General features: G+C 39.2%; 1 protein-coding gene across 3 annotated transcripts in view; it reads right to left on the reverse strand.

Annotated features, from left to right (window-relative positions):
* Positions 1-25825, reverse strand: part of negr1 (neuronal growth regulator 1) — a 191061-nt gene that overhangs the window by 134399 nt on the left and 30837 nt on the right. For all 3 annotated transcript variants that reach the window (XM_054790013.1, XM_054790012.1, XM_054790011.1), the window contains one exon: positions 16253-16491. In XM_054790013.1, the coding sequence (XP_054645988.1) occupies positions 16253-16491 (239 nt within the window). The remainder of the gene's footprint in view (positions 1-16252; positions 16492-25825) is intronic.

Consider the following 25825-nt stretch of genomic DNA (forward strand, 5'->3'; position numbering starts at 1 on the left):
ATTTCTCCTTTCTTCTTCTTTTTGAAATTGCTTAGTGCCTTTACGCATGTTGATTTGAGATCAAAGAGTTGGCAAGCATTTATGAACTAATTTTTTTTTCCCCGCCGTGAGCCTGAAAATGGCGGTGCGGTTAATACACGGGTGCGGCTTATACACGGTGCTTTACGGTACTATTTACTTATTTTCTCATCTAGCTGCCATATTATTATTATTATTATTATTATTATTATTATTATTATTATTATTATTATTACCTTTTTTATGTATATCACAAGCTCAAACTGTAGTAGCAGGAAGTGAACATCAGAGCTATCAGTAACTGCTGAACATATGTTAAGGGGTCGGATAAAATAAGCTCTGCTTGCTCGTACTACACGTTGAATAGAGCAAACATGTGATGCACTGCCATGCAGAACGCATCCTTATCATCATCTTGAAAATCTTTCATCATAATCATGTCGTCATCAATTTGATCGTAATCTTTATAAAACAGCAAACATTCTGTTGGTGAGCTTACTGTGAATAAATTACATTTTCAGCACCGTGGCCTAAAGGTGTGTGTTGTGATGAAACACGCTACCAAGGGCCACGAGAGCGATGCGCCTCAAACCCCTCCTCGCTGTGACAAGATATTCTTAGACCAGGCGCATATTTAATGCATTAACACATCTACAATCTTAATTAACAGAGAGGGATGGTGGCCATGTGATGCGGCTGCGACTGATAACAACCGCAATCGCTGTTCTATAAGGCATGAGGAAATGTTCAGAGGTTCCCCATAAATGGGTCAGCAAAGTGTAAAATGTGAGCAAAACTCCACTTCACTAATTCAGCAGACCTCACTGTTGTTGATGTTTTGTCCCCCCCCCTTTGGCTGAACTTTGAGAACAAAAACATGAACAAAAGGCACCTTCAATTGCAACAATGAGGAAAAATAAAGCAACAGAATAGGAGCCTTGAAATCCAAGCTGTCATCCCCAGTGCAATAATGTCTTTTGAATTCTCACACATTCTCACGGGTGCCGTTTAATAAGAACGGAGCTTTGGGAAGAGAGTGCAGCATCTGATTTAGTGAGGTGGCACAAGACCTATGAGGGGGATAAATGTCACGTGGAGATTAAAAGATTAGAAGACATGAGGGAGCAGCCATGTTCACCCTTCCTCTTGCCTTTAATGTGCAGCATGTGATCTGTATACGAAGAAGCGGAACAATACATAGAGATTGCGTATTTACTGGACTATAAGTCCCATCAGCCCAAAAATTTGTCATGAAGCGGAATAAACATATAGGTCACAATTTAACATATATTTTAACACTAAAACTTCATTTTTGCATTCACAAATGACTTCAAATAGACTGAAATCTATATGTGTGTATTTAGTTAGTCAGTGGCTGACACAGCAGCTACAATCTCCAAGCGAGACAAAATCAGTGTCCTAATGAAGCAACACTGCTGCCTCAAACACCACCATCGCTCAATCCACACAGGGAGTTGCACATTACTTACAGACACATGCATGTTTGAAAGTACAGTTTTTTTGGCAGTCAATGCTATAGCTATTCATGCAAAAACTTAAGTGATTTTGGTTATTATTAAGAAAACCATGGACATTGCTGATATTCTCTCTTAAATTAAATGAGCTGTATCATTATATTAGTCCAAGCAAATGTACCTTTACTTGTACCAGGCATTAAAATGGATGAATAAACTGAAGAAACAAGGGTGGTGTCCTAATCATTTTTTCCATGACATTTCCTAACAAAAAGCATCCGTATCAGTCAGTTGGGTTACGTTCACACTGCTGGTCAATTCCGACGTGACCTGTATCTGATTTTTTCATGTCAGTGTGAGCAGTACAATTCCAATTTTTTCAAATACAACTCAGGCCTCCTTCGTATTTAAATATATTGTGGCTTCGACATCAACCCACACACTGGTTGTAACAGACATCACAGCAAGTTATCCACCAACTGCCATAGCCAAAATGCGTGCCCTCTTTCTTCTTAAGCTCCTACACATCATTTAAGAAAACGTTGATGACCGTTGCACAAAATCCTTGAAATTTCCACAAGGAGAGCACAAACTGGGGCAATGGTTGCGTCTGCATTTACATTTACAAGTCACATTTTTTGTGTTAATGTGAACGACTACATAAAAGATCAGATTTTAGCAAAAAATCCGAATGCAGCGTGAACACAGCCTTCGTGTGCCAAACTGCGTCACAAACTCAGATCATTGAATTGTTGTAGCAACTTGGTGTCGTCAAATACCCAACCGCCACCACTTTAATTTCCTGTTAAATTATGCAGTCATCTCTCGCTACGTCGCGGTTCGAACATCTCTCCCTCATTCTATTTTTTACAAAATTAATTCATTAATAAATGATTGCTGTTTTGTGGTTGACTACGCCTTATTATTAGTCAAAACAAGTGCATATTTAAGGGAATTGTACATAGTTTTGCCCAAAATGAGCATTTCCATGCATAAAAATAGCTAAATGAACTACAACACAAATAGGGGTGAACGTAGTATTCTACATGGGTCACTAGGTGTCAGTAATTGTTTGGTGAAACAAGCACCAGACTTGATCGCTGGAGCAAATTACTTTTATTACAGGTTTAAATTATTTCACAACTAGCAAAATACTAATAATAACATAATAATCATAATCGCACAGTCCGCCTGTTCGCCACCCATTCTGCTTCCCTACAATGTAAACTGTCTTAAATGGCTTATTTTCTCTGACTATAGATACTATATTGGGTAATATGAATGTAAAGGTGACTATAGGGGTGTTAAATCATGTCTAGAGGGCTCTAATAATGTTAACAAATGTATTTAGAAGACCATAAACAAGTTGTCTATGCTATAACCAAAAAAATATTCCATTTATAAGGAAGAATCCTACTTTGCCGAAATTTACTTATCACTGTCCGATCTGGAACCTTGAATTAACAGAGATAAACGGGGGACTGCTCTACGTATAATTTGATGTATAAATCGCACCTGGCTACAAGTGGCAGAATGAGCCAAACTGGAAAAAAGTACAATTTATACTCCGGAAAATACGGTAGTCTGGAGCCAGTTCCTTTTCATAGGACTCCGTCAGAGGGGAGCCAAGCTTCTGTGAACAACAGACTAGTATTTGAATATTGGTGTCCCTTAGCTTCTCACACTAGCCGACTGGACAGTCACTTGGGGTTTTACGTTAGTAGCTGACTTCATGTTATTTGAAATTTTGTGTGGCCCTCTTCAATGGTCATTAATGTTAAAGTGGCTTTGTTATTATTAAATGGGTTCAATTGTGATTTGACTTGTGTGACATTTACTGTAAACTGTTCCAATGGATACCTTTATTCAACTAACCGCAGAGTCTCTTGATGTTGACAAGCGCTTTGTGGCCTAAAAAAAAAACAAAAAAAAAACAAAGAGCCACCGAGATCTCCAATTAGCGCCGGGTCAAAAAACGTTGGCATTATCAACAGTGGTGGCAGGCAACCTTCTGTTTTTTTGTTGTTCTTTTTTTTAATTCATAAATTCAGAATCAGAAACATCTTTTTCGCCATGTATGTTTCCACACGAGGAACATCCCTCTCTATGTCACCAAGGAAATAGTAAATAGTAATAAAAGTATCAAAGTTGTAGGGCTATGCATAGAACGGACTCAGATGTTGGTGTGAATGTCATGCGTGATGTTTACAATCGACTCATCAGCGCTTTTACAGGAGACTAGTAGTGAAAATGGAGATCAAAATAATTATCTTGGTGGCTCAGCTGCTCAAGAACTCACCTAAAATGAGTTGAGGCCGGTGCATATTTTGATACGGTAATCCCCTCTTGCTCTATTTTCTATCTGACTTGATTGGCTGAAGTGAACATGCGGAAAAATGTTTTTTTTAAATGCAGCGCCATGAAATTCTTTTGACTCCAACTGTAAAATCCATGTTCAGGCATTAATCAACACTGAAAGTTTGGAGTGAAAAATCCAGATTAAAAAGTCCTCCCTTTCTCCTTTCAGCTGGCAAAAAAGAAGCAGCAAGCTCCCAGAAGCCTCCACAGCATGACAAAGCAGCTCCCCTGCGACGTACCATCAGTAAACAACTCCATGTCCTCCTTCAGTGTTTGGAAATAAGTGTGCACAAGCTTGACAGTGTGACAGGAAACCTCAAACACACTACAAATGTGCAATACAGCTGAGTCATTGAAATCTCATGTATTCTATACAACCATATTGTTAATGTATAATCATTATCATTCAATAATGCAGTCATCCCTCACTATATTGCGGGTTTTCAAAACATAATGAATAAATGATGGCTGTTTTGTGGTTGAATATGGTGTATTATTAGTTATACTACAAGTTATATGTAGTATTGTGGTGACTACAAGCATCGGTAATGTTATGAGACTTAGCGTTAGATTACATGACCTTTCACACTGCATGGAGACTGGCTACTGAGCCAGCAGAGCCAAGCCGACATGCCATGGCTGAGATCGAGTGAAAAAAAGGTTCTTCGCTCATTCCATGTGGAAGTGGTAAGTTTTTGGCTTCTTTGTCCTTCTTTCCCAGCCGTTAGATTGCTATGCTAGTGGCAGCCGTCTGTTATGTCCCTGCAGTGACATCGTAGCCTGCGCAATGTATTGTAAACAAAGAATTATCTGAGTGTAAAAGTGACTATCGGGGATTTATTTCATGTCTAAAGGGTTCTAATAATGTTAAAACTCGTATTTAGAAAGCTTTTCCATGCAGGTTTTCTATGGTCTAACTAGGAAACTATTTGGTTTATTAATATCAAATCGTACTTCATGGAAATTCAGTTATCTTGGACACTTTCACTATTTTACAAACGAGGGACGACTATATACAGTATGTGTTAACAGTCTCCTAATTTAAGATGCATCACATGGCATCACGCTTGATAGAGTTCAATGACTTGCAATTTTTTGATGGACATAGTCTCTCCAACATGTCTTCCCCAAGGCCCCTTGTCAGTCAGATGTGCCCTGAACACATGGGGAGGTGTCCTGGAGGCATTCTGACCACATGCCCGAGACACCTCATCTGGTTCCTTTCAATGTGGAGGAACAGCGGCTCTACTCCGAGTTCCTACCAGAACACGAAACTTCTTGCCCCGTCCGAGCACCGAGCAGTGATTGGGAGTGTTCATTACAACAAACCGATGCAGAGTCCGCATCTCTGGAGATGCAACACAAACTCGTGATTCATCCTGAACAAGACTTCAAGGTACCAAAACTCCTCCACTCGGGGCAGGATCTCATTCACAGGATAAGTGTACTTTTTTGGAATTTGCCCTCATCAAACCGCCTCTCAAGCGTGTAAACAACCGTGGGTGGCTAGTAGCAAGCTAGCTCGCTCCTTCTATTCCATCCATCCTCAGTAGTAGGAATGTTACAATTCCCGAAAGTAAGCGACGGTAAAATCTGACACTGTGTGTTCACGCTCCATTAGGAGAGTCCGTGGGGACGTCCGTGAAAATGCAGATTTTTCATATGATATCGGGTGTATTTTGGTTCATATGCATGTTTGGTCGGTAGATTACTTCTTGCTCTTCAATTTCGTATCAGATTTAAACTGAGTGTTGGACCACCTTGACTCATACGGTGGCTTCAAACTACAAAAACAAAAAAAAATCAGCAAAACAGCAAATCCGCAAAAGGTGAACTACGATACAGCGGGCGGGGCCCGGCGGGGAAGCGGCGCCACGCGCAGCCTGTCTGGGTCTCAGTAGGGATGCCCAGACTTCCTGGTAGCCGGCAACATCCTCCAGCTCCACCGGGAGGACACCAGGCGTTCCCAGGCCAGCTGTGAGACATAATCCCTACAGCGTGTCCTATGTCTGCCCCAGGGCCTTCTCCCGGCCGGGCATGCCCGGAACATCTCACTAGGGAGGCGTCCGGGAGGAAATCCGGACTAGATGCCTGAGCCACCTCAACTGGCTCCTCTCGATGTAAAGGAGCAGCGACTCTACTCTGAGTGCCTCCCGGATGACCGAGCTCCTCAGCCTCTCTCTTCGGGTGAGTTCAGCCACCCTGATTTCAGCCGCTTGTATCCGCGATCTTGTTCTTTCTGTCACGGCCGAAAGCTAATGACCATAGATGAGGGTGGGAACGTAGATCGATTGGTAAATTGAAAGTTTTGCCTTCCGGCTCAGCTCTTTCTTCATCACGACGGTCCGGTACAGCGACTGCAGGACTGCAGACGCTGTGCTGATCCGCCTATTGACCTCACAAGACCCCAAGATACTTGAATTCCTCCACCCGGGGTAGGACCTCATTCCCAACCCGAAGGGAGCAATCCACCCTTTTCCGACTGAGAACCATGGCCTGGGATTTGGAGGCGCTGAGTCTCATCCCAGAAGCTTCACGGTCAGATGCAAACTTCCCCAGGAAACACTGACGGTCACAGCCCGATGAAGACATCAGGACTACATCGTCTGCAAATAGCAGTATATAGCAGTATATAGTATACTGTTTCAAATAGTGTATAAAACCTTGTTGGAGGTTTTTAGAGGTTGTTTTTTTTTTTTTATAGCGGTCTTTGTATAGGCGGCATAGGTGTGCCCCATTACCTGCACTAATGAACTGTCTCTTCTTATCTGGTTTTTATATCTTTAGAACGCACAGAAAAGAGAAAGACATATGTGTTCATGTCTCACATAAGGATTGTGGATAATGGGCAACATTTTTTTTTTTAAGTGCAGTTTTCCTTTAAGTCCCTGATCCTCGGGCAGTTAATTAATTCTCTACCAGGTCTTGGAGATATATTTGAAATGACTAGCCTTAACATTTCATCCCAGGTTGATTTGCCAACACTTGTCATGCGGTTTGGACTTGATCTTATTTCATGCTGCACAAGGAGCGATTCAGTGACTGGCTATCACACTCCACAAGGAGTTGGTTAACATTACCTTGCCTGCGCCTGCAGCACCTCATCAGTCAGCCACTGTGCATGCTCCCTTTACTTCCATTTCGCACTGAGGCCTGCAATGACCATTGTTTCCTTGCGGAGGCTTAGTTTTTGATGAACGGCGGCAATCTTGACTTTGCTCACAGACAGAGTGAATTCATTAAAAAGTGTCTTGTGTGGCAAACATTGATGGGTTTTCTCAGTGGTCTGGCTTAAAAGCTTTGAGATTGTTTACTTGCTTACCAAATATTTGTTTTTATTCTGTATCTACCTAAAACCTCTCTGAGACAGAACAAAAATATGTACTCCCAGCTCAAACAGTTGTCATGTTCTGCACGTGTTTCACATCCGAGCCGTTACAAAACATACCACGGCGCTGAATACTGGCACACTCGCTGCAGCTGCCTGCTGCCATATGGCCTGTAGTGAGGCGCTGCCGTGACCCAGAACACCCCGAGTAAGATTCCCATTACAGAACGATGTTCAGAAAGCCAACAAATACAATAATGATGGTCCTGTTGTCACCATTACTGCCTGCCAAGCAGATGACTCCAGTTCATCACGTTGGGGAACGTCAACAAGTAAAGACACCACAGCAGTAATAATCCCTGCAGCCTAGAACTACATGAAAACAGGACATGTGGTTGTTGGAGTGTGTTTGCAGGATTACGGAAAAACTACTCAAACAACTGATATGCTGAGCAAAGACCCATTAAGTATTGGAATTGGTCTTTCTGACATTACAGGTCCACATTATGGAGCATTGTGTCTACTTTATTCTAATGTTAATATCACCCATTCCTAGTTGAATGCCATTCTCCCTGAACCAGGAAGAGGCTTACTTCAACAGACAAGAAATACGGCACTACACACATCTTTTATCCGTTCAGAGTAATTCGAGTATAGTCGTCCCCTCACCACATCGCGCCTCAAATTTCGTTGCTTCACTCCGTCAAGGTTTTTCAAAAATCAAAGAAATAAATCACGCTGTTTCATGGTTACTGTGCGGCTAAATTAATTAAGGGTATCAGAAGATCTCGCGAGATTAAAATATGACAAGCTTTCTCGCTCAGAAAAAGTGTATCTTGTGGGCACTTGGACTGGGATGATGATAAATTAATTAAATCACACAAATGAAAATGAACTTGATAATTTTGCTGGCCTCAATACATTGCCATGTGCAGGCGAGTCTGTTTTCCCTCGTCACCCGCCTCCAAAAAGGCAGGAAGACGGTTCACTGTATGCATTTGTTTCAGCACCTTGGCACGTTTGTTCCATTAAACAACGGCATGTCAGCCACACGGTCTCTTTGTGTTAGTGGGTGGAGGCGGGGCCGCTAGCATACACACAGAGTGCAAAAGCATGTAACATTGTGAGGAGCAATGTAAGAAAATTAAATTAGTACATTGCAATATATTGTCATCGATTTTTACTTTTCTTAAAAGTCAAAATCTCATCTCACCTCATTCTCGTAGACCCAATCCCGTGTATTGTCTCGTCTTGTGAACTGAGTGTCTCATGAACAACAGGAACAACAGGCTTTTTATTGCAGGTTTGAATGATCTCACAATAGCCACAACAATCCCTAGGATGGACTACTGTTGTGACCGTAACCCACGCCAAGCTAAAACTCAACTCTCAACCCCCAACGTCACTTCTTGTCCCATAGCACGGGAACACATTTGTGGCGTATTTTCAGTTATTATGTCCACTATACTTGGTAGTACAAGTGTAAAGCTGACTATGGGGTGTTATTTCATGTATATGGGGCTGTAATAATGTTAAAAAACATATTTAGAAGGTCGGAAACAGGCTTGCTATGCTCTCACTGTGAAAATATTTAATTTATAAACAATAAATCCTGCTTGGCGGAAATTCATTTATCACGGCCGGGTCTGGAACCAGTTAGGATTCGGATTACTGCACATATGAAAAGCAGGTGCAAGAGTCAGAGATGTACCTTCAGAGCATTTACCCAAGAACCATAGATTTGATGGATCCATTGGCAGGGGTAGTCTTTTCACTGTGATCTTTCAACACTGAGGCAGCCGAACTGCTTAGCCCCCATTGCACCAATGTCATAATCCTGGGCACTTCTTCCAAATTAGAACTGATTTAAATTCATTGCCCTTCTGCAAGCAGCCCTTTACTAAGGGAGGTAAGAGTGAGCCTCTCCTCAAAAGCCTCTTGCCTGCCAGCGTAATGGACAACCACACGAGCAACCACAATTGTTCAAAAGATACTTGTGGTGTATTCATACCAACCACAGCTCCACTTCACAGCCACTTGTTTTTAAAGTGCAGAGCATGCGAATGGATGTTTGGCATACAGCAGCTTAGAAAAGCTGGAAAATCAGCTCATGAGCCAAGAGCACTTGGATTTCCAAGCTCACGTTCATGGTAGGTAATCGTTTGAACACTGGAAAACTATATCATAATTAGTTTTGGATTGACTATGTCAGTGGTTCTCAACTGGTTTGGCTGCAGGACGCACCATCACCCGTTCATGACAAGCGGTGACCCAAATTTCAGAATTTGTTCTACTCCTATCTAATATTTAATTTAGGGCTGTCAAAAATAGCGCGTTAATTTATTTCATTCATTACGTGTTTTTTTTTGTTGTGTAATTAACGCATACCCATCAGGGCAAGCCATGGCTCTCTGTTATTAGTTATCAGTGCAATTCCAACACCATGTACACATCTCTCTAGCCCACTTGCCACTGCAATGACACTTCCTCACTGTCACTAGACAGTAAGTGGATTTTCTTATCACACTGTACCTGTTTATGTGGAAGTACAATTTGCAACATGTAAGTATGCTCAGAAATCCCCCAAAAATCACTCAAAACATGTGAATTCAAGTTAAACGACGTGGTGTCTTTGAACATAACTCCTCATTGCTCTTAATAACAGTTGAAGTCTGATTCAAATATTCTGCTATTAAAGAAACCAGTGTTAGGTAAATAGATTTTCAGACATGTGTGCCATCTCTTAACTTGATTTAAATTTTCAGTTTGCTTGGCGCTGTTAATACATACGAATATGTTATAATCTGCCCTGTCATTTATCAGTAAGAGCCACTCATGTAAAATGACATACTGCATATTGATTTGGTCCGTCTAGGGTCTAGACCAGGGGTAGGGAACCTATGGCTCGGGAGCCAGACGTGGCTCTTTTGATGACTGCTCCTGGCTCTCAGACATGTCTTAACACGATAAAATTTATTTATTTCAATTATTTTTTCGCTGACATTTTAAAGTAAAACATTACAGAAATCACAGTGTAAAAATAAAGTTCAAAATATAAAACTTTCTTATGCATTTTAATCCATTCATCGTCTGCCACAAAGCGGGTGGCCAGAGCCAATGCCAGCTGTCCTTCCGATATTTTCCGGGACGGACACCAAAACTTGATTATTGTTGGATAATGTGGTAGCCTACCTGCGTCACTGAGATGTCAAGAAGTAAACTTCCCTCCTTTAATTTGCTAATTCTGCAAAGCAACCACTTTTGACGAAGAAGATGGCGAAAAGAAAGAACGATACGGAGTGCGGTGCCAAACCGTGCAGCACCAGAAGTTGCATTAATTGTAACAAGTATTTTATTTATTATTGGATAGCTTTCAGTATAACAATGTTAGTAAAAAGAATCAATTCAGAGACTTATTATAATCTAAAATTGTTGGTCTTGCTTAAACATGTACATATTTAGTCATATTCAGTGTTAAAAAAATATGATACGGGAATACATTTAAAAATATGTGCCTTTCATGGCTCTCCTAGGCAAAAAGGTTCCCGACCCCTGGTCTAGACTCTAGGCCCTAGACCAGTGGTTCTTAACCTGGGTTCGATCAAACCCTAAGGGTTCGGTGAGTCGGTCCCAGGGGTTCAGCGGAGCCTCCGCCACGGAGGTTAAGACACACCGGACCCATCATGTCAAATCGTGATGACTCGCCGCCGCTTAGCCATCACTGGTTGCAGATAATCACATTACATTACTTGCCTTGGCCAATCAGTGCTGCGAAGAATTTAGCGTGCTCATGGTGCGTTCCATTTGTACTTGGAAGTCGAAATTTCCGAGTTCCTAGCGGGAACACCAGATTGAAACGCCCCCTAAGTCGGAATGTTCAACTTGAAAGTCAGAGCATCCACACCACCTCCGAGTCAACAATCAATGATGGCTGCCTCGTGTGTAAACGATAAATAATCAATAAATAATTTATTAAAAATATTGCTATCGTGTGAAGTTTTTCTGACTTGGCAACTGGAACGCTTTTAACTCGGAGATTACGTCACTCTCACTCTGACTTCCCAGTTCCGAGTACAAATGAAACGCACCATCAAGTAGTCAACGTGTGACTGATGTGGTAGCACGTCGTGTGATTTCCTTCTTAATATTTGAATCCATACTAACCATGTCGAGCAAAAAAAGAAAGTGGTGGGACGAATATGTACAGCATGGATTCACATGTATCACGAACCATGATGGGAGTCAGCGTCCTGTCTCTGTCATTTTGAGCACCAGTAAACAAAAATATACCTATAAACAAAAATATACCTATAAACAAACACACCTATAAACAAACATATGCCTATAAACAAACATATGCCTATAAACAAACATATACCTATAAACAATATGCCTATAAACAAACACATACCTATAAACAAACACATACCTATAAACAATATGCCTATAAACAAACATCTACCTATAAATAATATGCCTATAAACAAACATATACCTATAAACAAACACATACCTATAAACAATATGCCTATAAACAAACATATACCTATAAACAAACATATATCTATAAACAAACATATACCTATAAACAAACACATACCTATAAACAAACACATACCTATAAACAATATGCCTATAAACAAACATATACCTATAAACAAACATATATCTATAAACAAACATATACCTATAAACAATATGCCTATAAACAAACATATACCTATAAACAAACATATACCTATAAACAAACACATACCTATAAACAAACACATACCTATAAACAAACATACCTATAAACAAACATATATCTATAAACAAACACATACCTATAAACAAACACATACCTATAAACAAACACATACCTATAAACAATCATATACCTATAAACAATCATATACCTATAAACAAACACATACCTATAAACAATATGCCTATAAACAAACATATCTATAAACAAACATATACCTATAAACAATATGCCTATAAACAAACATATACCTATAAACAAACACATACCTATAAACAAACACATACCTATAAACAATATGCCTATAAACAAACATATACCTATAAACAAACATATACCTATAAACAAACACATACCTATAAACAATATGCCTATAAACAAACACATACCTATAAACAAACACATACCTATAAACAATATGCCTATAAACAAACATATACCTATAAACAAACATATCTATAAACAAACATATACCTATAAACAATATGCCTATAAACAAACATATACCTATAAACAAACACATACCTATAAACAAACACATACCTATAAACAATATGCCTATAAACAAACATATACCTATAAACAAACACATACCTATAAACAAACACATACCTATAAACAATATGCCTATAAACAAACACATACCTATAAACAAACACATACCTATAAACAATATGCCTATAAACAAACATATACCTATAAACAAACATATACCTATAAACAAACATATATCTATAAACAAACATATAAACAAACACACCTATAAACAAACATATACCTATAAACAAACATATACCTATAAACAATATGCCTATAAACAAACATATACCTATAAACAAACACACCTATAAACAAACATATACCATAAACAAACACACCTATAAACAAACATATGCCTATAAACAATATACCTATAAACAAACATATACCTTTAAACAAACATATGCCTATAAACAAACATATACCTATAAACAAACATATACCTATAAACAAACACATACTTATAAACAAACATATACCGATAAACAAACATATACCGATAAACAAACATATACCGATAAACAAACACATACCTATAAACAAACACATACCTATAAACAAACACATACCTATAAACAAACATATGCCTATAAACAAACATATACCTATAAACAAACATATACCTATAAACAAACATATATCTATAAACAAACACATACCTATAAACAAACACATACCTATAAACAATATGCCTATAAACAAACATATACCTATAAACAAACACATACCTATAAACAAACATATACCTATAAACAAACATATATCTATAAACAAACATATACCTATAAACAATATGCCTATAAACAAACATATACCTATAAACAAACACATACCTATAAACAATATGCCTATAAACAAACATATACCTATAAACAAACATATACCTATAAACAAACATATAAACAAACACACCTATAAACAAACATATACCTATAAACAAACATATACCTATAAACAATATGCCTATAAACAAACATATACCTATAAACAAACATACACCTATAAACAAACACACCTATAAACAAACATATACCATAAACAAACACACCTATAAACAAACATATGCCTATAAACAATATACCTATAAACAAACATATACCTTTAAACAAACACACCTATAAACAAACATATGCCTATAAACAAACATATACCTATAAACAAACACATACTTATAAACAAACATATACCGATAAACAAACATATACCGATAAACAAACACATACCTATAAACAAACATATGCCTATAAACAAACATATACCTATAAATAAACATATACCTATAAACAAACATATGCCTATAAACAAACATATACCAATAAACAAACATATGCCTATAAACAAACATATGCCTATGTCTTGAATTTGAAAAAAATATATATTTTATTTTTCACTAAATAAGGGTTCGGTGAATGGGCATATGAAATTGATGGGGTTCGGTACCCCCAACAAGGTTAAGAACCACTGCCCTAGACGGACGAATGTACGTATTTGTACGTATTATAACCCTATCATAACTGGAATATTATCAATAACCCGGTTGCGCACAGTCATGGAAACACCAATACCCCTGTGAAAAACCGCAATGTGCTCAAATTCCGTTCTTTTAAAACCTGAATATTACCCTTGGGGGACTCCTTTTCTAACCCAAATATTGGGTCATCAGGATATCCCGATCAGAAGGAACATTAATTTGTGTTCTGCACATGTTCTATTCGAAAGGAATCTTGGGTCTTTGGCAGGAACTACTTGTGAACATGGCAACCCACACTTTTGGAGCGAGGAGGAAACAAGCCACTTTGTTAGTGAAGTGAAAGACAGGAACATTATGTCTTTTATAGAAGGTGAGTGAGAAGTTACGTGAAGTTACGCGAAGTTATATGAAGCCGGGTTTGTACGAATGCACCTTTTAGTGCTTCAAGTGTCCGAGGGGCACTAGTGGAAAAGGCTAGCAATATCTATGGCGCAGCTGCGGCTCCATTTCCTTTTTCTTCACGTTGTCGCCTTCCATTAATGAAGAAAGTGAGACGGAATAGTGTCAAGTACTGGTGGTGGGTCAGTACCAGCACCAAAGCGCTAACAAGGCGACTGCTACCGCCCCCGGGCTGTTCATTATCCGCCGTGCTTCTGTTGCTGTTGTTTTTGGATGCAAGAAGGAGAAGCAGAAATAACGTGCATTGCGTCATGACGTTCTGTGTGCATCGAGACGTCGTCCGTGCATTTTTTTGTTTGCGCTTTTTTCACGTCACGCATGTAAACGAGATATTCCGAATGTTTCAGAAACCGGAATATTGACCTTGACCCAAATATTGACAGAATGTAAACGTAGTCATTCAGTCGATTAATCAAAACAAGAAGCTTCAGATTAATCGACTAAGAAAATAATCATTTGTTGTGCACACAACACATCTGCGACTGCAAAAAAGAACCTGTATACGTCCAAATGAGGGCATGTAAAACCGGTTCCTTCTTAAAATTGGAAAGCAACTTGATTGGTAAATTCCTTTTTGGGACACAGTGCAACACTTGCAGGCCATCATTACCATGTTGTGAAATGAACACTGGAATGAAAAAGTCAAAGCTGAGAACTCTTCTGACTGATAATGCCCTCATTAATATTCCTGAGCGAACAGACGTAAACCCTGTTTGCCCGCAATAAAGAAATACAACATGGCATTGGGCGGATGGGTTTTCAAGAAAGCTCATTTTGTGTGAAACTGACAAGCAGCAGTTTGATGACACAGCATACATTCTCAGCGAAGCCTGCATTGAATGCTTCCAACGTGTTCGCAGCCTTTGAATTATTCAAATATTAATACAGCGGAACCCTCTTAAGTCGGTCACATTTATGTCGAAACAACACGTTTATGTGGACCAACTCGTCAAGCCTCAGTCCACCGTGTTGATAGTCCCTTCTTCATTATTTCACATCTCGTTTACATCTCCACTGTTTTCGCCTGGACTTGTGTTTTTACTTTAATTCTGCTGGGACTCTTGTTACCTGCATCTTGCATGCTCTCTGTTGAATCTTCATTAGCTGTTTCTTTGTTCCACGGTATTACTCTCCTGCTAGGGCGCATTCCTGTTCCCATGTCCCATGGTGAGTTTATGTTAGCCTTAGCTGTGGTTGACTGAACGCTACTAGAAAAATCAGTTGTTTCTGTATGCTCATCATTTGTTTTTATTCAAATTATGATGCTGTCTTGTTTGTCTGTCTACAAACTCATAGGCGTTTGAAATGCATTAGGAATTAAATATTTTCCACTCTGTTCTGGATGGGTACTGCAACATGTGTTTGTCTACAACAGAAAGATAACACACTCTCAAGACCTTTCACTTGGAACAGACACCCTGTTCCTTTTAACGAATCTCACACACACAGTTTCATTATAAGTAATCCTTTGTGTCTCCTGGCTGAGACGCGCAGCCTCCTAGCCAAGGACTGGTTGAAACCAGATCAAGGCACCAATAAGGTTAGCTAGAAGTTTTGGGACTGTCGCCACAGCCGGTTTATGAAGAAGAGGAACTAACTTTAGAGACCGCTTGGAGCTCGGTAGACCTTGGCTGGTGGGATGACCGTTCTCTCCAGCGCTGCCGTTGCATTTGCTTGTATCTACTCCTTTCAATATTCATTTGTAAACATAACTCGAGAGTGTTGGCATTATTTCACAGCTGGCAGAACAGAAAAATCTGGGTGGACTTCGCCCTGCCAAAAGGGCAAGTCTGAACAATACAAACCAAGAGATGACATCGACAGGAGAACAAAGAGCGAGGACAATGTATGCGTACCTTTTACAATGAGGTTGAGAAGTTTTGGCCGCGGGTTGTGCTCGCTTTGAATGGAGCACGTGTACTGGCCGTCGTCCGTTACATGCACCTTCTGTATCTGAAGGCTGTACTCGTGCTTGTCTCCAACGCTGGACACAATGGACACGCGGGGGTCCACTGACCATTTGTCATTCCCTGCGAAGATGATGCTGGAGCGGTTCAGCCAGGCTCCTTTTGAGATGCCATCCAATAGGTAACACCTGGAGAAACACGGGACACGTTTGGTCAGATGACCCTAAGGACTCAAGCGGTATAGAAAATGGATGGATGTTTATATTGTGTATGCAAGTTCAATTCAGTTTTATACATGGTGATGTTTTACAATTTTTTCCACAACCAAGCATATTGAGCACCAATTACTTATACGGTACACCTCAACAAAGCAACCATGAAGCTCAAGATGTCTTCTAACGTTCTGACAAGGCTTTAACAGTTCCAACACCTGCAAACACGTTCATGTTCCCTCTCCATGACAGTACATGACTGGTAGGCGTCTGGTCTTACTTCATGGTTCTTTTTTTGCAGTCGCAGTTGTGTGATCAGTGGCAGTCAATGGAAAACTGATGTGCGACCTAACAATCAAATAGGTTGTAGGGCTGCAACTAATGATTATTTTCTTGGTCGATTAATCTGAAGCTTGTTTTTCCAATTAATCGAGTAATAGGTTAGGCCATAGAAGGACTCTTGGAAAATTCGATTCGATTCGATTACTAAATACCAAAGTCGTTGTAGATTAATTGGCCAGTTGATTAATCATCGATTCGTTGATTAATTGTTGCAGCTGTAGATATTAAGTTATAACACCAGAATTAAAGATCCTTGGTGCAAGTAGCACTACAAAATCAAATGCTTCAGTCTTTCCAGGTTACTTACAACACAAAAAGGTGATCCAACCCATCTTTCACGTATATACTTGGTATAAATTACCATGACAAAAGCATGGATTAAGAAGGATGGCTGCAGCATATTTTAACCTGCCTGAATCTCTACTTGACATTTTTCTTCATCTTGATTGGCTTGTCCTTGATATTCATTCACCGGCTGCTTATCAGTGTTAAGCTTCTGAAGTATCCCTCCAGAAATGATTACCGTTATCTCAGCTTTTGCAATCTCGCACCAATGTGTCACACCCGTGCAAGTATTTATACACCTTCTGACAAACGGGTGTCAAAAGAGGCCTTTTTTTTAACATGGATTGATTCATAGTGTCAGTTGATGCCACCCCAGTTTCTACCTGGAATATGGCCTCAAGCAGTGCATAAATGAATTGGATTTACATGATTTCCTACAGAAAAATTGCTTCCTGTTTTTGTACGTTTCAATTTTCTTCGGACTTTATGGAACAATGACAAAAAATGAAGTTTTCCACAAAACATTTTGACAAAATGTTGCCCCAGTTCTTGTACAATATTCCGCATTACTGTTGGAATTTATGGTTTACTGTTGCAATTTATTGGAAAGAGTGCTTGAGTTTTGGTAGGTTGGATTTGCAATATTTTCTATGAGAAAAATTGCTTTAGTTTTCATACTTTTTGGTTTTCGTCAAACCTTTTGGAATGAATGAATAACAAAAACCGAGGTACCACTATACAGTCAACCTTCGGTTTTCAAACGCAACAGTTTACGTATGATTCGGTTTTCGACGAGAATCTTTGGCAATATTTAGCCTCGGTCACTGTCTCGGCTCTCGTACAATATTATGCTGGGTTTTCATACACTTCAGTTTTCATCTGAGCTTTTGGAACGAATCAATAACAAAAACAGAGGTACCACTGTACAGTCAAATCTCAGTTTTCAGATGCCCCAGTTTTTTTATGATTTGGATTTAGACAAAAAAGTTTTATAAATGTTGCCTCAGTTTCCGTACACTGTTTTGGTTAGCGCACAATTTGATCATACTATTTTATCTATATTGGGAAAAAGTGCTTGGTTTTCGTATGTTTCCGTTTTGGCTTGCCCTTTTGTAACAAATTAATAACAAAAACCGAGGGACCACTGTGCAGTCAAATCTCAGTTTTCAAACGTTCCAGTATTTGTATGATTTAGTTTTAAACAAAAAATGCGCTGACTGTCGGGCCGAAGGCTCTGCTGCACTTCCACAATGGGGCAGTGGTATTCGGCTTAAAAACCATGGCTTTTGTGCCTTCATTCATATTAGCGTTTCCTTGCTAACTTGCTAACTGCTAGCACTCTTCGTATCCCCTCACTGGCAGCCCTGCCTCCACGCACTGGGAGACAAAGAGACTGAATGACAGGAGGGTTCACTCTCTCGGTTCAGTCCACTATCGAACCAATGCGCACAGACACATGCAGAGTGAACCCTCTTGTCACACAACCTGTGTGGAACAGAGAAACAACAAACGCAAACACACAAAAACTAATTTATCAAGGGGCCAAATTATCAACATTGTTGGGTTTTTTTTAATCGTTCGATTAATTGATTCATTGATTATCGTGGCTGGCCTAATTCCGCTGAATAAACTGTTATTGTATTGGGAAAAAGTGCTTGGGTGTCTGGAGGTATCACTGCAGTTCTTCTATCGATATTGTCAGCAAATCCAAGGGATGGCAAATATTGGTTCTTCAACATTTCATACTAAATAGTGCTCTGAATAATGTCCCATCCTATTTCCTTATGCATGAGTTCTTTATCTACTTTAAGAGATTAAATATTGCTTTTGTGCGTTTTGCAATATTTCATATCATGATAACTTTTGTGTACAGAGAGGTTGTAATGAAGCTCCCACAACAAATACATTCGCTCTACTGAAACATTTATACAAACAAAGCAAATACAAATTAGAGGACTTTCAGGATCAAACATCTGACATTTTCCCTGTAGTTTAAAAGGGGCTAGGGTAATTATTCCAAAAGCTCTGAACATCAATTCTTAGAAGATCTGACATCCTAACACAAGCTAATTGAATCTTATTCATACAGGCTTTTAAAGTGGATCTTAGGAAGGAACAGGCATGTTGCAAACAGATCATCAGATTGACTAGTAAATACATGATTAATCCACACTCCAGTAAGTACACATATACTGTCAAATTAAGAAAATGAGAGTTTGGTTGTTGCACTCCTAAAATGAACTGAAACTGATGATAGCCCTACTGTATTAATCATAACACAACAACAGCAGGATGGGCATATTGTATTCATTGGTTTTGTCTAACTCTATTTAAAACAATGAACAGATGCAATAATTAAAACGCTGCTTGCTGGCAGGCGGAAGTTGCCGCACAGCATTATTGCAATATAGCATGCAATAACCAAATCCACCATTAGGAGAAGAAGAAATAAACACATTGATCTTTGAGATAAACCTGCAACTAACGATTATTGTCTTACTCGATTAATCTGAAGCTTGTAGTTTCGATTAATCGAGTTGGTTAGGCCCTAGACTCTGGGGTGAAAAATGAAAGGAAAGGATGCACTTTGCCACTTTGATATTTTGTAAAGCAACACATGTAGATTTGCTAAGAAGTGACATATATTGCAATAAAAATCTGCATCTCAGCTTTATGATATGAAAAAGCATATTTTTACTATGAACTTTTGTCTTTGCTCTTTATTTTCCTCCCCCATCCCTTCATAAATAATGTTCGCAAATTTTCTTCTCAAAACATTATGATTTCATTCCAATATTTTCACTGTATTCCCACAATATTAGAACTAAGTCAACCTACTTAAAAAAACAACTTTATTTTGTTTGTTTCTTAGAATATTACAATGTTTTAAAATTACATATTTTTTTCCTTAATATTTCAACTCTGTTGTACTAAAATTGCATTATTTTACCTCATATTTTATTTGAATATTTATTATATTTTCTTATAATGTATTTATGATATATTAAATGCTCTTTCACTTGAAAAGCGCTTTTCCACCTCCAAGTCGCAGCATCAGGGCCAACTGGGGGTTCAGTATCTTGCCCAAGGACACTTCGACAAGATCACCGGAGGACAGAGGATCGAACCCTGAGCCATGGCACCCCCTTATTATTGTTGTATAATACTTATTATGTATATATTAATATATTAGATTAATATTTTGACTTTATTCTCATAAAATTATAGCTGTTTTTTTGTCTATTTCTGCTATTTTTTTGTTATTTATAATATTATGACTTTAAAAAACGTCTTTTTTTAATATTTTAACTTTATTTACTGTTAATATTTTGACTTTATTCTAGTAAAATTTCAAATTTTTCCATTTTTCATGTTGTTGTTTTCTTGTTAATTTCAATTTTCCGAATGTTCCGCTGTTCCGGGTGTCTGCAGTTGGCCCCCAACCCACATTTTGGACACGCCCACCCTCGACAGACCGAATCAATATGAACTAAACACGAACAGTTAGTCTGTGCATCTTCTTTCGCTATTATTTAAAAAAGGAATATGGGATCGGCAAAATAACTATGATGACAGCAAAAATGCCCAACCTCAATTAACCACAATATATCTGCAGCTAAATAAAATGAAATGGAATAAAATGAGGTGTTAATACAGTTTTACGGTTTATGGCATTTTCTAGGCATATATCTGCATTTCTTTCTTTTCATCCATTTCCAGTAACATGAAACTGTCAAGGCGCACACCGTTCCATGAAGATATGACTTGCATTTATCTTTTTGGAAGGGGTTATGTCCCATTAGCATAAGCAAAAAATAATGTCTTCATATTTTGGAAAAGAATAGTGGACAATGGGGTCGCGACGTCGTGGTGTGAAGCCAAGCTACGCCGCACTAGATTCTTAATCCCCAAAATAATCCTGTTGACTGTGGCCTCTGGTGCACATCCGAACCTTTTCCTGTAATCATCCCACATAGCCGAACTTGAAACCAACGCCTTTTGACAGAAATAATACTACACTCCTTCAATACTCGTCATCTAAAGTGATGACGAACCGACCGTGAGGAATATGAACAACCGATGACTGTATTAACCTCTTCCATCAGATTGTAATTCTTCTTCAAGACTAAGACTTTATCAACAGCACCACTGCTGGTTCCAGGCGGTACTGCACTCCATGTACTTCACCTTCAAGACACGTCCATAGGCTCATCTTTACCAACAACTGTGTGATTAATAAAAATGATGAGAAAGCCATGACTTTATTCTACAACAAACCTTGAATAAAAATGTTCAGATTGTTGGGTAAATGAGTTTGCTTCATGAAAGTCAGCTGTCAGCGTCTTTATACAGCAAAGGTTTGGAAACAATTATAATTCTATAGTTTTGAAATGTTAGTCTCCCAGTATGAATGGGTGAACACCGCTGGATACAATGCAAATGATGTATTTTAAGGATTTTGCTTTGCACTGAAGGAATTCATGTAAATAAACTTGAATCCCCCTTCCAAATTAGTGGTTGAAAATATGAGAAGATAAAATGTGGCCTTTGTCATAAAGAGGGTGAGCAATCATCTAACAGTAGACTACAGTATATCTTCACATAATTATATGAAAGTGTGTAAAACTGCCATGCGGCCCAGTTTCCCAAGGGAGGGGATCATGCTCTGCTTCAAAATGTCACAGTATAGGGGTGTCCCGATTCAATACCGATATCAGATATCAGTCCAATACCAGCAAAAAACCCAAATATTGAATTAGAGAATATAAATGAAATCTCCAACATTGGCACTCCGATGGATGAGTGCATTTCCCCACGTTGTGTTTTACCGCTTTAATGTAAGCTAGCGTTTTACGATACCCGCTGACGGCGTGCAAGTTCTTAGTGAAAAAATATGTTAGGCACATTTATTCTTGAACCCAGCTCGTCTTAACAGTAACACACACAGAACACACTTCCGGCCTTCAAAATAAGAGCGCTGTTTGCCACATCTCATGGAATTGTAAAAAAAATAAGGGTGTCATAAAAAATATCTTGCGTTAATAATGCAAATGGAAATGCACGGGTGACTACATCTTCCTTAATCACAAGCACGGGCATTACAATTTTTTTGTAATGCCTTTTTTTAAGATTTTGTAGCAATGCGCAGAGAGTAACGATTCATTTTAATAACGATATGATTCGTATCACGATTCGTGGTTGCCAAAATGATTCAAGGGCGATATTGGTTCATTTAGAAAGATTCGATCCAAAACAATTGAGACAACAACAATTAACTTTTTTTAACCAAAAATTCAACCAGTCTGACTGTGAAATAAATCCGTGGATGAAGGACAGCGCAGGTGACGTTTACTAGATTCCTGTTGTTTTTGGTAATGGAATCAGGTATAAATTCATAATGGATATAAAACCAAATAGTAAACAACAATGGCAAATGTTTTCATATGTTATTTGAATCAAGTGCAACCAAGACTTCAGGTTGAATTAACAATGAATGAATTAACAGGTCTGGGATTAAGTCTGCCTGATAAAACATGACTTGAACTTTAATTTGACACCTCATTCACTTCTCTACTCCAAGTATTAAAGACGTTAAAGCAAATTTCGTGGCGGGAAATAGTGCCTTTGGTTCCCATTGCTTTAACATTGAGTCAAGACAAAAGCTGTGGCCGACCCACGGACCTTGGCAAGTACAACCGTACTGCAAAATATATAATAACTTAGGCTGTGACATTTGTTTTAAAAGTCAACAGAGTATCCATTTACATTTTTTTGATCATCAAAAAGATTTGATAGGGCCCTACAGTAGTAAATATACACTGCTATCCAAGTAGGCCTGTGACGATAGCAAATTTTTCTGGATGATATTTTATCCCACCGATAAGCATTTCTGGCAAGATTATTTTGACAGCCCCTAATGTAATGAAAATATATCATAATAGTAACAGATCATAATAATACATCACAAACACAAAAACTGCATCACATTTTTGCAATCATTGGTGGTATTCCAGATTCCATGCAAAGGGGACATGTGGTTTTTCCCATTTTTGCAGTAATCCTGGTGACATTTCTGAGCATGTGTGTTTTAGCATCTGCTTGCCTAAATCTTGCCACCCGTTCTGAGGTAGCCTTTTTGCTCTACATACTTCTGTCACTGTTTCGGCTCTGGCAGGGACTACCCTGGACAGCTCAACGGGGACATCTGCTTCCCGCAGCCATCTGTGCACAGGTGCACCTAATCCTCCGCTCGTTGTCAACCTTTTTCACTCTCCTTTCCCTGTCTTCTGTTTCCGCTGCCCGTGTTTGAACACATAGCGTTTCAAACAGCTGCATGAGTGCACACGCATACCGTGCAGCAGTGTGAGGTATTATAGTCTGTAGTCTGTCTGTCATGAATGTAAAGTGTGTCAGCGTAGTCTACCATCCAAACTTTTAATTTGACAATGAACCAACAATTTTTACTAAAAATATGCCTCTAAAGCGGTGGTAACCATATATATATATATATATATATATATATACACACACACACACACACACACACACACACACACACACACACACACACACAAGCGGTGGTAACCAACCTTTTCCAGACCTAGATCTCTGGTGTCGGCTATGAACCTGCACAAGATCTCCCCCCATATATGTGTGTGTGTGTGTGTGTGTGTGTATGTGTGTGTGTATATATATATATATATATATATATATATATATATATATATATATATATATATATATATATATATATATATATATATATACACACACATACATACATACATACATACACATACAATATATGCTTTGTGTTATTATGGTTTGATGGTTTCAACATTTCAGCTGTTTGTCATTGTGCCTATTTTTATCATTTTTGCTGTTTTTTAAATGTTATTTTGTTTCTGCAGTAATGCAAAGACAACAGATGGCCCCTGAGCCGCACTTTGGGCACCCCATACCTCGTTTTTTGTGACTCTTGGTCGGTTTGGGCTTGTGGCTTCATGAGCAAAGCACACCTATTTGGCTTGTTGGCTCGGTGTAGCGAACGAGCGATTGAGGTTGAGTATGGAGGGGCTGGTTAACGCCCTACAAACAGCCAGCCCTTAACGGGTGGTGTCGCCGTGGCTCAAAGATTTTTTGGAGGTGCACGTCTATGGGGTTATATTTGTGCCTTAACTTTGAGTTACCAAAGGCAGACTTTGAGTCCGGTGTACTAGTGTACCTCCGGCCGGGTTTTGGGGACTGGGCTCCTTGCTGGGGCTTGCGGGTTGCTATCAAACATTACCGATATACAAGAAATGAAAACAATTATGCAAAAGACAATGCAACGGAACTCAAGGCAAATATTAAAAAGGTTTCAGCAAAGATGCAGAAGTGTAGAAAAACGCGCATTTCTATAGTGGAGTTCATGAGGCGAAGCAAAGCCATCAAACAATTCACTTTTTTTCTCCAAACTAGTCGCTACAAGTGAACGGATATGTTTTGTTATAGATATAGGCATCTTACCACTGAATTAGTTTATCCATAATCGGAAAAATAAAGATGAAAGTCGCATCTCTGTGTGTCGTACCAATGCCGCAGGGCACCAAGAGCAAATCAGGAGGGGAGCTTAATGTCAGCTGACTGATGTCATACGACATCCAGAAAGTGACTTTTATGCGAGCGACCCGAACTACCTTCGCGATCGACCGGCAGCTCGCCATAGACGTAATGGGCACCCCTGCTTTAGCGGTTCCAGTGAAAATAAAGCAAAAGGGCATATTGTTGTGTCACTGGTTTGGAGGCGGTGTATTTTATCAGTGCCTGGTTGAAAATTCCGCTGCAGTTTACCCCCACCATTCAACACCCAAGTGACAGGTCAGCCTTGGCAGTGTGCCGGGGGTGCAAGACAAGTGAAGCGAGGGGGATAGGTCAAGGCTGGGTGGTGGGGAGAGACGCTCTCTGCCTGCTTGCCAGAAGCGCTAAGCGCTTACTGATTAGTTGGTTCCGCTTCATAACAGGTTCAATCCCAAGTAGGAAAAAAACATGTTTGTCTAATGCTTACACAGGACTCCTGAGATTACGCAAATGATGTGCGAGTGTAGAAGCAAAGTGTATGAGAGAAAAGCTGCAACTGTTACAATATACTGCATGTGTGTGGCAATCAGGTGACACGTAAAGGTGTGAGTCACAGGTCTTCATGCAATGCAATGCAAAATGGCTTTTCAAAAGTGCCAGGAACACATAGGGTTGTTTGTTATTGCATTCCCGCGGGGCTTATTCACCGTGTTGATGTGCTCTGTTCATGGCCCAAATGGACAATCCTTCATTGTCAAAGGACGATGGAACCTCTGCACAGTCCGAGAGGTGCGACCGCATTTATCATCCTGACAAAGAGAAATAAGCAACGGCCACAGTAGTTAACTGCTTTCAGTCATCTGCAAATATTGGAATAAATGCTCTGGGCTCCTCTGGGTGCCGTCATATTTTACATGCCCTACTTGTGCTTATGTGTTAGCTTCAGGGACTTGTTTTTATCAGCCTCGCAGTGTTAAGTATATGCGGTTCACTCTGTGGGTTCTGACGAGTGGGTGAAAGAACTCGGTACTTCAGTACAGAGCAGGAGGCATTATGAAACCCAATTCAAAGCTACAGAGGACGCACCAAAGTTGAAATTTCCAAACTGGTAATTTGTTTCAGA

The sequence above is a fragment of the Dunckerocampus dactyliophorus genome, chromosome 10, assembly GCF_027744805.1.
Source record: "Dunckerocampus dactyliophorus isolate RoL2022-P2 chromosome 10, RoL_Ddac_1.1, whole genome shotgun sequence".
Taxonomy (NCBI): Eukaryota; Metazoa; Chordata; class Actinopteri; order Syngnathiformes; family Syngnathidae; genus Dunckerocampus; species Dunckerocampus dactyliophorus.